At 33.9% G+C, this 14,679-nt stretch overlaps 3 protein-coding genes across 4 annotated transcripts in view; 2 read left to right on the top strand and 1 right to left on the bottom strand.

Moving 5' to 3' along the window:
- Positions 1–3,105, top strand: LOC145614619 (cytochrome P450 704C1-like). Its single transcript, XM_081669683.1, has 5 exons — positions 1–546; positions 1,085–1,369; positions 1,460–1,798; positions 2,185–2,388; positions 2,572–3,105. The coding sequence occupies exons 1-5, from the start codon at positions 25–27 to the stop codon at positions 2,761–2,763; spliced, it is 1,542 nt and encodes a 513-aa protein (XP_081525809.1). The 5' UTR covers positions 1–24; the 3' UTR covers positions 2,764–3,105.
- The window catches only part of LOC145614265 (uncharacterized), a 99,200-nt gene that overhangs the window by 16,308 nt on the left and 68,213 nt on the right, over positions 1–14,679 (bottom strand). The window lies entirely within an intron of this gene.
- Positions 3,813–12,211, top strand: LOC145614443 (dihydrolipoyllysine-residue acetyltransferase component 2 of pyruvate dehydrogenase complex, mitochondrial-like). The gene is made up of 19 exons (XM_081669501.1): positions 3,813–3,971; positions 4,724–4,817; positions 5,289–5,419; positions 5,512–5,597; positions 5,757–5,797; positions 6,409–6,464; positions 6,545–6,619; positions 6,694–6,786; positions 8,835–9,080; positions 9,185–9,257; positions 9,667–9,761; positions 9,945–10,030; positions 10,129–10,204; positions 10,986–11,053; positions 11,142–11,208; positions 11,286–11,381; positions 11,482–11,584; positions 11,697–11,795; positions 11,882–12,211. Exons 1-19 carry the CDS (start codon positions 3,966–3,968, stop codon positions 11,950–11,952), a joined length of 1,662 nt encoding a protein of 553 aa, XP_081525627.1. The 5' UTR covers positions 3,813–3,965; the 3' UTR covers positions 11,953–12,211.

Below are 14,679 nucleotides of genomic sequence, written 5' to 3' on the forward strand. Positions count from 1 at the left end.
GGCACAACGTCAACCAAAACAAACATGGATCTTTTCTTAGCCGCCTTTCACTTCATAACATCTGCTCTTTTCTTGATTTTAGTTTTTGTTCTTGCTATAATTTTGAAAGTATACTCCGGGAAGTCGATTGGCAATCCAAATTATCCTCCTGTGGGAGGGACAGTCTTCAATGAATTGTTTCACTTCAACACATTATATGACTATTTTACTGAAACTGCCAGAAAACATCCCACCTTCCGCATTCTAACACCTGATCAGAGTGAAATTTACACAACAGATGTCAGAAACATCGAACATATTCTTAGAGCAAAATTTGACAAGTACACAAAAGGTGATCATGACGGAGATATACTTGGAGATCTGTTTGGGGAAGGAATCTTTGCTGTTGATGGAGATAAGTGGAGGCAGCAGAGGAAGCTGTCGAGTGTCGAGTTCTCAACCAGGGTCCTCAGAGATTTCAGTTGTGCTGTTTTCCGTAGAAGTGCTGCAAAACTTGTCAGGATTATTTCGCAGATATCAAAAGCAAATAACATTTTCGACATCCATGTAAGTGTTAAATTGCTAATATTGATTCTTATTAGATTGTTAAAAGGAGTAGAATTGATGCCAATATTTTTGCTCAATAATCCACTGTCTTTAGGTTGTATTTTGATTTATTACTACGCATAATAAGAGCTAAAGGAGTTGTTATCTTCACCTGAATACAACTGAACTGCTTAATTATTGATTAAACCCAATATTTTGTGATCAAAGTTGTTTTTATGTTGAGTAAATTGGTTTTTACAAGTTGAATGCTTGATTTTCACTGACAGATTCTCGTTTTCTATTGTGTATAGTATCATTTTCCAAATTTTGACAATTACTTTGAGCAATGATTTTCCATTTTATTATGCCTAGTACAATATGACCTCTTGTAATGATGCTGAAGTGATGTTGCTGTAGCAGCAAATAAAAACTCAAAGTTTTTCCTTGATGTAAAACAGATTTTATGCTTGATGTAGTAGTACAGTTTAGTTATTAGGATTAAAGTATATGATTCAGCAAGTTCATAACTTCGTGTTTGTAACACTTCAAAATTCTGCAGGACATGTTAATGAGATGTACATTAGATTCAATATTCAAAGTTGGTTTTGGGGTTGACTTGAACTGCCTTGAAGGATCAAGCAAGGAAGGAATTGAATTTATGAAGGCCTTTGATGATGCTAATGCATTTGTGTATTGGCGATATATTGATCCGTTTTGGAAGCTTAAGCGAGCCCTTAACATCAGTTCTGAGGCTATGCTTAAGAAAAACATCAAAGTCATTGACGCATTTGTTAATGGAGTAATCACCACAAAGAAGAAACAACTGGCTGATCAACAAGATTCTGTGAGCATTCTTTATGTCAAATTCATGATGAAATATAGTTGAACATAATATGATTGATTGTATAACGATATTGTTTTTGCGTTATTGCAGAATGTGAAGGAAGATATACTATATAGATTTCTAGAAGCAAGCAAGAAAGATCCAGATCAAATGACTGATCAATATCTGAGGGACATTATTCTGAATTTTATGATTGCTGGCAAAGACACAACTGCAAATACAATCTCATGGTTTCTGTACATGCTTTGTAAGAACCCATTAATACAAGAAAAGATTTTCCAAGAAGTGAATGATTATGTTGCTGGAACAGACAATGATTTCAATATCGATGACTTCGTGGATCAAATTAGTGATGATATACTAGAAAAGATGCATTATCTTCATGCTGCACTTACAGAGACCCTGAGGCTTTATCCAGGAGTTCCTGTGGTAATTTCCATATATCTCTTTTATGTATTGAAATTTCAAAATTTCTTTGAATTCATTATTTCATCTGTTCCAAAATATTAGACCACACTTGATTCGGGTGATTTTTATTGTTAATTTCCTTAACTTTCCTTTACCATTTTGACTATATATTACATGTAATTATAGACTTATTTTGGATATTTTTTAGGTTAATCATTAGTTAAATACTGTGCACACCCTTTGTAGATTCAAGTATTTGAGCTCAATGACTAATTTAATTTGCAAAATTAGAAGACATCATGGAATAAGATGTGCCCTACGTAGATAAGGTGTTAAGCTTTGTGCAGTAATTTCTGATACACTCAGCTTCTCTAGTTTGATGGCATGCAAACTTATCATAATGGTAGGATGGGAGGACAGCGCGAGAAGATGATGTACTTCCAGATGGTTTTAAGGTGAATAAGGGAGAAACCGTAAACTACTTGGCCTATACTATGGGAAGGATGACTTACATTTGGGGAGATGATGCAGAGGAGTTTCGCCCTGAACGATGGCTTGATCAGAATGGAGTTTTCCAACAAGAATCACCCTTCAAATTCATAGCATTTCATGTAAGTGCTCTGATCTTATAACCTTCCATCCAGAACAAACACACAAGTTGTTCAGATTGAATCAATAATGTTGACTATTACAACCAAAGTACCAAACAGAAGTTATAATTGCATATCTTGATTCTCTGATAGGACATATGAGTATGTAATATTAACATTATGTGTAAATTTTGACATTGGCAGGCTGGTCCTCGGATTTGTCTAGGAAAAGACTTTGCTTACAGACAAATGAAGATTGTCTCCATTGCACTTCTTCGATTCTTCCGATTTAAGTTGGGGGATGAGAGTAGAAAGGTTACTTATAGAACAATGCTTACACTTCACATTGATGGAGGTCTCCATGTTCATGCTTTGCCAAGGATAAAAATATGTTAACGCAAGGAATGTACTGCTCAGACGCTCAGTAGTAGCTTATACTATCTGCTGAAGTTCATAGTGTCTTTTGTGGGTTTCTAGTTTCTACCCTGTACTTCTGTAGTTTTAATTCCTACATTGTATCCTCTCTCCTTTTTAACATTGCACATATACTATTTAAGGATGTCCGATCACCAAAACATACTCTTGTAAGTCAATTTGTTGTCTGAAATATCCACTAGGAGATGAACATTCTTTCAACAACTGTTGTACTTCAACACAATATAAGATCAACAAACTGAGACTGCCAGAAAACATTCTACTTTTCCGCTGTTAGTCCTGACCACAGTGAATTTTATACAACTGATTTCATAGAACACATTCTGAAAACAAGTTTTGACAAGTATGCAAAAGAGAAGTATAATAGAGATATACTGTCCTTGTTGATCTGTTTGGGGAAGGAATATTTTGTTGTTGAGGAGATCAGTGGAGGCAGCAGAGGAAGCTGTTTACAGGAGAAGTGTTCTGCTGCAAAACTCGTCAGAGGATTGTTTTGCAGATATTAAAGGCAAATGACATCTTTGACATCCATGTAAGTGTTGATTAAACATTGATTTAATCAACATTAGCAAAGATTGAACAATAGCTCAAAACAAGCTCCATTTAAATTTACGAAATTAAACCTTTTTTTAATTACCTACAAGGCTACTACTATACATTGATTTGCAACTTTTCTCAAGCATAAGCAGTGTTAGATACATGTATGTTCAATTAACATAAAGATAATAGCATAGAAAGACGTAGAAACTTATTTGCATCGGTGAGCTATGTTCTTAAAAATTATTGTTTTTATTATTATAAATATAAATACATTCAAACTCATGATCTCAAGTTTAAACTCCAACGTGCTAGCTACTAAGCTATTACCATATTACATGTCATTCAATAAAAATTAAATATTAATAAAGATTTTTGTATCTTATTAAAACAAATACTCGTAGAAAAGTCCTAAAAAGCACGAGAACTTGTTCGAATCAAACGACGCTACTTCATCTCATTTTAAGAAACTAAAAAAAAAAAAAACCAACCCTATTTCATTATTTCTTGTCACCTGAATTAGCCTTTGACATTCAACTCTTTCATTTTCTCTCGTTGTGCTTGCTGGAGATCTTCTTTCTCCACAGTCGTCGAATTAAGCATCAGCTTAATTTTCTCTCTCCTCAATGCTGGTAATTTTGATCGCTTTTATCTCTAGATCAGTTGCTTTTTCTGCCAAATTTTGATCGATTTTTGGAATATGATTCGCTTTCATAGGATTGATTTCTTCATTTCAATTTCTTCTTGATGTGTTTTATAATCCTCGAATTTGATTTTATGTAATTTAGGGTTTTCAGTGTATTTTTGTCAATAATCTAAAGCATAATCTAGATAATATATGTTAGTCGAATATAGGTTTATTTGTAATTTGTTGAATTTTATGCTCGATGTTCGTTATTAATAATCTGTTTTTCTGGAATCCTTTGTTCACATTTCGAGTAATAAAATAAAAAAGAAATTTTGAATAATTTGTGCTGCCTGAATCAAAGGTTTTTAATTGTCATCTGTTAATTTTTCAATTTTAATTGAATTTAATTCCGTAATTTATGTGTAATTGGATGCTTGCTGTGTGAAATTTTGATTAATCTATACAATATACATATAATCAAGTATTTAGGAGGTATTGTATTTGATAAAGTTATAGATTTGTTATAAGCTGGTAATTGCGAAACATACAAATTTGTATTGGTATGTGCTTGTGAGCTTTAAAGAGTTTAACCATACACCGAAAGACGAGCTGATGAATGTTATCTAATTGCTAATGTCAGGAAAACAATGTTATATGATTATAACTGGCATATTTATGATGATTTTATTATGAGTAGGACGCTCTAAACATTTTCATGTTAACTGTTCTGTCTTTTGTTTTTCACTTTACTGACAGTCCAAGATTGCTTCCAAGTCGGTGCACCGTGTGCCTGCCAAATTGGTTCGTCAGTTCACTCATGACGTTCGCTCATCCTCAAAAAATGTAGAAGGTGTTTCTTGATAATCTCTGAATTGGATTTCCTTTTTGTTTGCCATGGAGTAATAGTTGAAACCTGTTTATATATCTTGTACTCATTAATATTTTTCTAGTGTTTTTCATTGGTGTTTAATGTTCATGGTCTTGCCAATTTCTTTTTTATTTTATTTTGTGATTAATTAATTATTGATCTTTGAATTGTTGCTTGTCAATTATTATAACTTTGCATACAGAGTTGTTGTGTTAGTTGTTGTAAGCTTGTAACATGCTTGATTGTATATGAAACCCTTTAAACTAACATTGAAAACCAGGTTTTGTGTTTGAAAATGTAGTGGTGAATCTGAGACTTCAATATTGTTGATATATTGTTTTCTTAATTTTTTTTCCATTCCTTGAGCTGGCTTTCTGTGGTTAGGAACTCGTAATGCCAAACCTAGATTTATCTTGTATATTTGGGTTTGAATGTGAGTTATCTTTATACCAGATGCTTTGAAGATTCATCAGTCTGGCTGGAATTATCAGAAAGGGGATGGAACTTGTAGCTCTTTAACTGGATGGAGTTCCGGTAAAGGCAATTCCAGCCAGTTTCCTAGGGTTTCAAAGCCTGCAGCTATGGTTAGTGGATATTTCTTGTTTCTTGTGGGTCTTTGCATACTTTAATAGCCAAATATGGTTTTTTTTGTTTAATTTCTGTGTGTGATGTATAGGCACCAGCAACCGGAGTCTTCACTAGAAGTATTTCAAGCATGACTCTAAAGATGAGATCTAATGAAGTCCTGTCCCGAGGATCCAGGTTTGCCTCTAGTTCCTGAACTTCTGTTGACCACTCTTCTTTCTTTGTAGAAGAAGGGCTGCTATTGCATAATCAGTTGGGGTACTTTTAAAATTTTGGACTGCAGCTATTTCTTCCACATTTGATTATTCTCTCTTTTTTGGTTGTTTGAATCTCCAGTTTGCAGCTGCACTCAAAAAGGAATTTTTCATCAAGTGCAGGTATTTATTTCCTCTTCTTTGTTGTAATTGCATCTCTAGTTCTCTACATATTAACGAAGCATCTAATATTCTATCTGCCAATTCAGTTAAGCTTGTTACATATGTGTTGTTGAATTAGTGGTCTGTTGAGCTTGGTTGGTGTCTTCTGTTGGCATATGAAGATTGATGATTTGTCCTTATTTGGGTGTTCGGATATCTTGAAGTCTTTTTACAGATCGACTTTGTGCAAACTTTAGCTTCTAACAGCCAAAATTTGATAGCTGTACAACAAGAATTACCGCCCGTACTTATCTTAGCTATTAATTCATACTCTTGTTAGCAGTTAGTGTATCAGCTTGACTCATTTTAAGCAAGTCTATTGGACATGCATTATTTAATAGCACAATGTTCTTTATTAAACTAATAGACAAGGCAGAAGATGTTGTAATGTTCATTCTGTTATTAGGTTGTTGTAGTCACTCATGAAAGAATTGTGGACAGAAGGGTTCAAGGGTATATTATTACTTGTTCATATCTCATTCACATTCTGGTCAACTTTTAATTCCCCAGAGTGAGTTTTTTAGTAAATTATTACTAAAGTATGATATTCTTTCAACTCCTGTGTTTTTCAGATCTGCCACCTCATCAAGAAATCGGCATGCCATCTCTTTCTCCTACTATGGAAGAGGTATGTGATTTACACCTCTTTTTACATGCTGGACTTACTTGACTTGATGAACTGATTTTAATGGTATAATGGAATTCCAGGGGAATATTGCTAGATGGGTGAAGAAAGTAGGAGATAAAGTATCTCCTGGTGATGTAATCTGTGAAGTCGAAACAGTACGTATTTTGCTTCTTTCAAGGTTTCCTTAATCTTCCCAAGATACTTATGCTTTTGTTTTCAATCTTGAAAGGATAAAGCGACAGTTGAGATGGAAAGTATGGAGGATGGTTATATTGCCCAGATAGTTAAAGGAGATGGCGCACAAGGAATTAAAGTTGGCGAGGTACTGAGTTGGCTGATTTTTATTATCATGCTTTGATTTGGAGTTTGACTTGAATTCCGTGGAAAGAGTTGAGAGCAGTTGCATGGTTTGTTTATCTTCTCCCTTAGAATTTCAAGCATTTGATTCCGGATGTGGAACTGATTGCTTAAAGTAACTACTCTTAATGCAACTTGTTAATAATCTTATTTGGGGAAGGTTACCTAGTTGAGCCTTCCATGTTCTGTTTCACACACATATCTTTTCCCTCTGAAGATATAGAACTTGCTGTACATTTTTGGGCTTTTTCAAGCTGATATAGGGCCAATTTAAGTCAATTATATGATTGGGGTGTATAAAATATAGTTATACGAAGTATCTTTTTTGTTAAGTTATTTGATTAGTTTCAATTTTAACACTATTTGCAATAGCATGGAAATTACTATTGTAGTGGACGGAAGGCTACTTTTGTTTATCTAGTTTTGCTGTTTATAATATACCCTTAATTCCTTGAAATTATATCCTAAAGCGCTACCCCCCCCCCCCCCCCCCCCCACAAACACACACACACCCCTCCCCACTTTTAATCTCCCTGTACTCAGTTCCTTCGGTGTTATAACCCCACCTAAATGTGGAACAAAGTGGCCAGTAATTTTGAATGTGCTGGTCCAGCACACATTCATCCTGCATGCTGTGTATCAATGTTGGATACATCTAAATATTTCTTCTTACTTATCTGGGGGCAGGGGAGATTTTTCTTACTTTCTTTATTGTCGAGTTACTATGAAGATTTTGTTCAGCATATACACTCATACAGTGTTATTTGTGTCTTAATTTTTCATTGTTTTATAGGATTTTCTTGGTATGGTGGGTTGACTTGTAGAGAGCATTATGAAGGATATGTGATTAGTTCTGGGGTGAACTCTTAGTGAGTTAATAATAAGGTGGCCTTGGGATTTCGTTTGTAAGAATATTGGCATGGTGATATACATTTGTAATTATTTTCCATAGAATTTTATCTTATCCAGTATAAACTGTTTTGCAGCAGCCACAAGTTTCATCAGAACAGACGAGATGTAACATACGTGTCAAGTAAGATTGTAATAAAAGAATGTTCCCGTCAAAAAAAAAAAAGATTGTAATAAAAGAATGTTGTATTCAATGTCTAGTGTTGCTACCCTCACAGTTTTTGGAGTTTATAGTTCATATTAAAATTTGAGGGAAGGTTAATCAAATCAAAATTACTCACCCAAGGAAGGGCTTTGCTTTATAGAGTAACAAAAATATTTTGTTGCAGCCTTACTGCCTTAGGCTCCATCAGAATAGATAGAGATGCCAGTTTAGTTTCTAGCATCATTGCTATAAGTCTCTTGTAAAAAGGCGAAGTGTGGTGATACTTTTGTATTTATTAAATTAGATCCAATTGCAAGCACTTGTTTAGCAAAAGTTAGGAAAATATTTTTTTCTCAATTCCAGATTTACAGTATTGCTGGTTGTTGATGGTGGGTTGTGTCACTGTCACTTGATGCATCATCTGATAGGTATCTACTGTGTTTGTGCTACAATGTGTATAGTTCTGTACTGTCACTTTGAGGTTTACAGTTTTAAACTGTTAAAGTGATACTGTGATAGTAATCACCTCATGACTCAATGCAAATGACATGCAGTCTTTAATCTTTTAAAGACTAAAGATAATAATTTTAGGATGATGCCAAGCAAAACTTCTGGACTGCAGGGTTTTCATGCATTTTTAATTTCTGTTCACACTAGCATTAGTAATTCTTAAGCAATATATCATTTCTCTTCTAGTATTTCTCCTTATCAAGTATTCTTCTTTGAGAGCAAACCCAAACATGGAGTAATTATATCCTGTAGCTAAGAGAATTATGATGCGATATTGTCAGATTCTTGAAACTTACATTAGGGATTGAATTGTTGTTTTCTGTATTTCATTAAATTTACAGTATTGTTTTGCTGGCAGAATCTTATCTTTAAAACCTTTTTCTGTCAACGTAATTGGTGTTCTATTATCTCTGAAACTCTGACTTTTGGTTATCTTGATTTCATACTAGGTGATTGCTATCACCGTAGAAGATGAGGCAGATATTGAGAAGTTCAAAGATTACACACCCTCCAAAACAGAAACTGCTGTTCCTGAACCCGAGAAACCATCTGAACCTGAAGCTTCTGAACAAAAAACAGCTCAGACTCCTCCTGCTGTACCCAAGGAGAAGAATGCTCCATCTAGTCAAAAATCAACTGGAGGGGATCGCATATTTGCTAGTCCCCTTGCAAGGAAATTGGCTGAAGACCACAATGTGGGTAATTCGTTAGAAATTTGTTCCAGGTTTCCTAGTTATTTCGCTGGGACATTTGCTATGATTCTAACTTGTGTCCCTTGATTTTGTTCTGTGCAATAAAGGTTTCTTTGTCAAGCATAAAGGGAACAGGTCCTGATGGAAACATTATCAAAGCTGACATTGAAGATTACTTGGGTAATTTGCATTGTTTTCTTTTATATTTTCTTTCGATGATTTCACTCTGCATTATTTGTGTCTATAATTCTCTGTGTTTTAATTAATTTTTATTACGTACTCTTAGTCCTGTGATGATTTATTTATTAAGTAGCTTTTTTTGGGTCAATTTTCATACCACTTTATACCACAGAAAATTCCAAGAAAGTTTTTAAAAAGTCTATAAGTTTATTGATTTTAAATTTTCTATTGTGAACTCATTGGATTTCAATACAATTTGTTGCCTATGGTATAATTTATTATAACCTATACTTAGTGAATAAATTTTATATAGAGTTTCTCATGTGATGATGTGAATATAACCCTAGAGGTCTTTTCAGCACAATCCTACCTTACACTTGGCTCACACTTGCCTATTGCTTTTGTATAGCATCTCGGGGCAAGGAACCGCAAGCTTCTGTACCCAAGGCTGCTGAAGGAGCTGGAATGGACTTCTCAGATATTCCTCATTCTCAGATAAGAAAGGCAAGTATTTTTCTCACCTCTTTGCCTCACAGGCATCTGTTTTTAATTCCAGAATATCTTCAGTTCTTAATCCGATTCTATGGCCATGGTATTATGAAACTTTTATAGATGATGGGGAAAAGTCATTTAATATGCTCACTAAGTGAGCTGCTTTGGCTTACATTTTATTTGTCAACATGATAGGTCACAGCTGCACGCTTATTAATGTCAAAGCAGACCATTCCTCATTATTATCTGACAGTAGATACTTGTGTGGACAAACTTATGGAGTAAGTAATTGATTGGCTTTCTCTTTCTCCTCTCTATCTCTCTCTCAGTTTCAAAATCTTGTTTAATTGTCTTAATTGTGCTCTTTGACGACCTTCAGATTGCGAAGCCAATTGAATTCATTACAAGAAGCTTCTGGAGGGAAGAGGATTTCTGTTAATGATCTTGTAATCAAGGTATTTGCACTATATATTCTCAGATGCCAATATCTTTATCTTGTGCTATTAATGTACTTGTAAATTTTGTTTTGGATGCCAATTATTCTATTACTAAATTATAGTTGTGTATTTTAGGGACTATATTATATTCACACTAGGTGTACATGGAATATTCCATTCTCAACAATTCTAATTGTTCACAAATACATTTGAATTTGAACAAAAATCTAGCCAGGAAAGATTTTGGAAATTCAATTAATAGAGGAAATATAATGTTCCATGTACCCTTAGTGTACACGTGCCCTTGTCCTTTTAGTATCTTGTTTGTTTTGTGCAGCACCTTGACTAAGATCTTATAAGTGGCTCATGCATATACTCCCGCTAGGCTTTTTTACGTTCTCATCCAATCGCCATGTAGAATTATCCAATTTTATGTACTTTTGTTTATATCGATACATGACTAGTGTTTTGGTTCATTGAAAAGAGTTGAAATGTTGACGACTTGATGGTGGTAGTATTTCTATCAAACGTTGTCAAGATTGTGAGTGGTTTCGAAGGTGATGAATTTGGTTTTCTGAATTCACTTGTTATATGTATATCTCAAATTGAAAGCAAACCAGGGTTGTTGTCCACTTGTTCTGTGATAAGATGGGAGTTGTTTCATGTTGGTTTTTACTATTTGACACTGCATGCTGCAACTAGTTGGAGTTCTTGTCAACTTTAATGCAATTTTGGGTGCATATTAATTTCGAATTTATTAGATGTAATATAAATGTATCTCTTCCTGTGTACTGTGTAGGCTGCTGCTCTGGCATTGAAGAAAGTTCCTGCATGCAATAGCTCTTGGAACAACGACTATATTCGCCAGTGAGTACTGTGTTAATATGTCGATTTCATTTTGGTGCATTCCTCTTTGTTATAGATTCGAATTAATTGTATTCTTTGTTTTGTTCAGGTATCACAATGTGAACATCAATGTAGCAGTGCAAACTGAGAATGGTTTATATGTTCCAGTTGTCCGGGTATATGATGACTCCTACTTCTACTTTAGGAACCATCATTGAAAGCTAATGCTAACTGGATTTTTTTTTGTTGGCAGGATGCTGACAAGAAAGGTTTATCCAAAATTTCTGAAGAAGTTAAATTTTTGGCCCAAAAAGCAAGGGATAATAGCCTGAAACCTGAACAATATGAGGTAAAAACAACTTACGGAGTAAAACTTAATTTTATTATAATCATGGCCTCGTGGGTGTTCTCATTTAATTTTTTCTTTAATATTTATATTTTTATTGTAGGGCGGCACTTTTACTGTGTCAAACTTGGGAGGACCTTTTGGAATCAAACAATTCTGCGCAATTATTAATCCTCCTCAGGCAGCCATTCTTGCAGTTGGCTCTGGTACACAATTATACATGCTCATATATACATACAAGTGTTGGCATAGCAAATATTCATAGTAGACGTCAACTCAAGCGATAAATTACTAATAATCTGCTTTGTACTTGTGCAGCTCAAAAGAGAGTTATACCTGCGGATGATGGTGTTAACCAATTCAAATTTGGCTCCTTCATGTCCGTTACACTTAGCTGTGATCACCGTGTCATTGATGGTGAGTAACATTTGCAATGCATTTCAGTAAACATTATGCACGCCATGAAAATTGAATGTTAATCTGTTGTTACTCGCTTTATGTAGGTGCCATGGGTGCAGAGTGGCTAAAAGCGTTTAAAGGCTACATCGAAAACCCAGAGTCAATGATGCTGTAGATTTGATTTTTAGTTTATGGTTTTTTCTTATTTGGGCTCAAGTTAATTGATTGAATGCTGTGATTTTACTTCCACTAGCATCTTCTGAGTTCACAGTTGTTTTGACATAAAGGAGCAAGGGAGTCATGGCTCTAGGAGCTCAGAGTACTTGTGGCAGTCGTGTACAATTTTGTAATAATGAGGGGATGAATCTTTTGCAATTTGACAAATTGATTTTCCCAAGCGAAATATAGGAGGCTTCAAAATACGAAGGTTTAAATGCCTTCTGTTGATTGATAGGTGGAATTCTTCTTTAGCCTAAACAATTTTGAAAATTAGTGTACCTATATTTATAATTGTTACGTATATTTTTAAAAACATCATAATATTTTTTCTCCCCTTGTTAAAATTGGTTGAATGTAACGTTTCTAATTTTTCTATATTCCTTTGTAATAACCAAGTTAAAAGAAAAAAAAAAGGAAGCTATCAGAAAGTGTTCATCTTTTGAAAAAAAAAAGAAATAAAAAGAAGTAGAGATGTGCAGATTACTTGTGGGTAATTAATGAATGAATTGCTCTGTTTTCTTAAAAAAAAAAATGTTGGGTAATGCTATAAATAAGCATTAAATATCTTTTCTTGTTTGGTATGTTAGTTTAGAAATGCATGACAATCATACTCAAATCCGTGTAATTAATGAAGATATTTAACTAAAATTTTCCTCTTTTAGCTTTTTAAGTGCTATGTATAACATTTTTTGCTTTATATGCAGGGTCGTCTTTAGACATGTTTTTTCTCATACACGGAACAGGGCCCCCCAAAATAGGGGCCCATAATTTTAAAAAATAAAAAATATAACTTTACATATTCACCTTTTTCCTCGTAAAAGACCACCATTTCCAAACTAAAACCTAAAAATTCATATTTGATTATGAAGATATATTTGCGGATTTTGCTTAAAAAAATATTAGAAGGATGACACTTTTTAAATAAAATTTTTTGTTTGTTGTTTTATTGAATTACTATTAAACTTAGTACTACGAATATTTAAGCTCTATAATAATTTGTAGTACTATACATGGAAAAAAAAAAGCCATTTTATAATAATATTTTTAACATTTTAAAATAGTCCTCTAAAAGTTGAAGGACCTAATTTTAATAATTAGAACAGGGCCACCAAATTATCGGAGACGGTCCTGTTTATATTTATTTATTTCATGTACCAAGGACTCTTGTTTTTAATGGGATTCGAGTGTAAGAAAAAATGAGGGTAAGAGTAAGAAAGGGTATAATAGTAGGTAGCTATATGAAAATGGGGAATACAATACGGGGTGTTTGGTAAAACAAAGGGAAAAGGTGCGAGGGGGCAGTGCCGGCCCTGAGGGTAGGCCGGGAGTGCCACCGCCCAGGGCCCACGACTTAAGGGGGCCCAAAAAAAAAAAGTGTAATTGGGCTTCTAATTTGCTCCATTAGTGTAAGTAAAATTAAAAAAGTCATATATGAAGAATAATCTAGGGAGACTGGATTGCTTAATTAGCTATAATTAATTTTTTGCATTAATTAAATAGCTGTCAATTAATTTGGTGAAAATTACAATGCACCTCTTCATCTCCTTATTTGAATAATAGCTTAGCTTCCCAATTTACAATCTTATAAACTAGTATTATATTCATATGCTTAATATACGCATAATATTGCTTCACATTCTTTCCTTCAATTACCCAAATTCAAGTTCTCTAGATTATGGCAATGGTTAAGACAATTAACAAGATAAATAACAATACATGCAAATATAAAAAAAAAAATCTATCACCAATTATTCAACTCCCATCTTATTTATATTATTGATTATTTCGATCAATTTTGCATTTGCGGTTTGCTTAAATTCTTTATACGTACTTTACTCTGGCAATTATGTTCATCCTCCGACGTTCGACCCTCCTTGAGTCCTTGATCGATTGCATAGAGGTAACAAAGTAGCTATTACTCTTTTTTTCTTCTATGTAAATGTATTTGTAAATATTGTGCCGTGATTAAAGGATGTGTTTGATTTACTCTAATTATAGTATACAATTTAATTATCAGTATGGTTTTATTATCATAAACTAACAAGTATAATTTTATACGTTTTAATAAATGAATAATGTATGTTGGAATCGCTTTAACTTTAGAACAAGAGATGCTGAATGGTTTGGCAGCATTGTCAATTGAAATTTGAGAAGTATATGCTAGAAAAAATCAGCCTTGAGTTAATTATAATGATTTTGTGCCACTAAATGCTTGAACAAATTGTTTTCCTTTTTTTTTTTTTTCCTATGAAACGGGGATAATTAGTGTATTATGAAGTACGGTATAATTTGTCTTTTAAAAAAAGTACTGTATAATTAGGTTTAAAAAAAAAAAAGTACTGTATAATTTTTCTTTTTGTTGATTTTTTTTCTAAATATACTCGATGAAAAAGATTAGTTACGTCAGGGGCCCATTTGTAACATTATGCCTAGGGCCCATAATATATCAGGAACGGGGCTGCGAGGGGGGTAAATAAGAGAGGGAAGTTTTGCACTACCCTGTCTCATCGGAGCATCGACTCTAAGGGCAATGCAAAAGTGAGGCAATGCTCCTGCAAGGGGTGGTGCTAGTTTGGTTGTGGGGGTAAAGATGGGGTTGAAAAGGAGAGAAGTGGTGGTGATTTTGACTTAGAAGTAATTGCAAACATCAACAAAGGGACTTTGACTCGTATGGGTAGCCTAA

The sequence above is a fragment of the Chenopodium album genome, chromosome 25 (genome assembly GCF_948465745.1).
Source record: "Chenopodium album chromosome 25, dcCheAlbu1.1, whole genome shotgun sequence".
NCBI classification, from domain to species: domain Eukaryota; kingdom Viridiplantae; phylum Streptophyta; class Magnoliopsida; order Caryophyllales; family Amaranthaceae; genus Chenopodium; species Chenopodium album.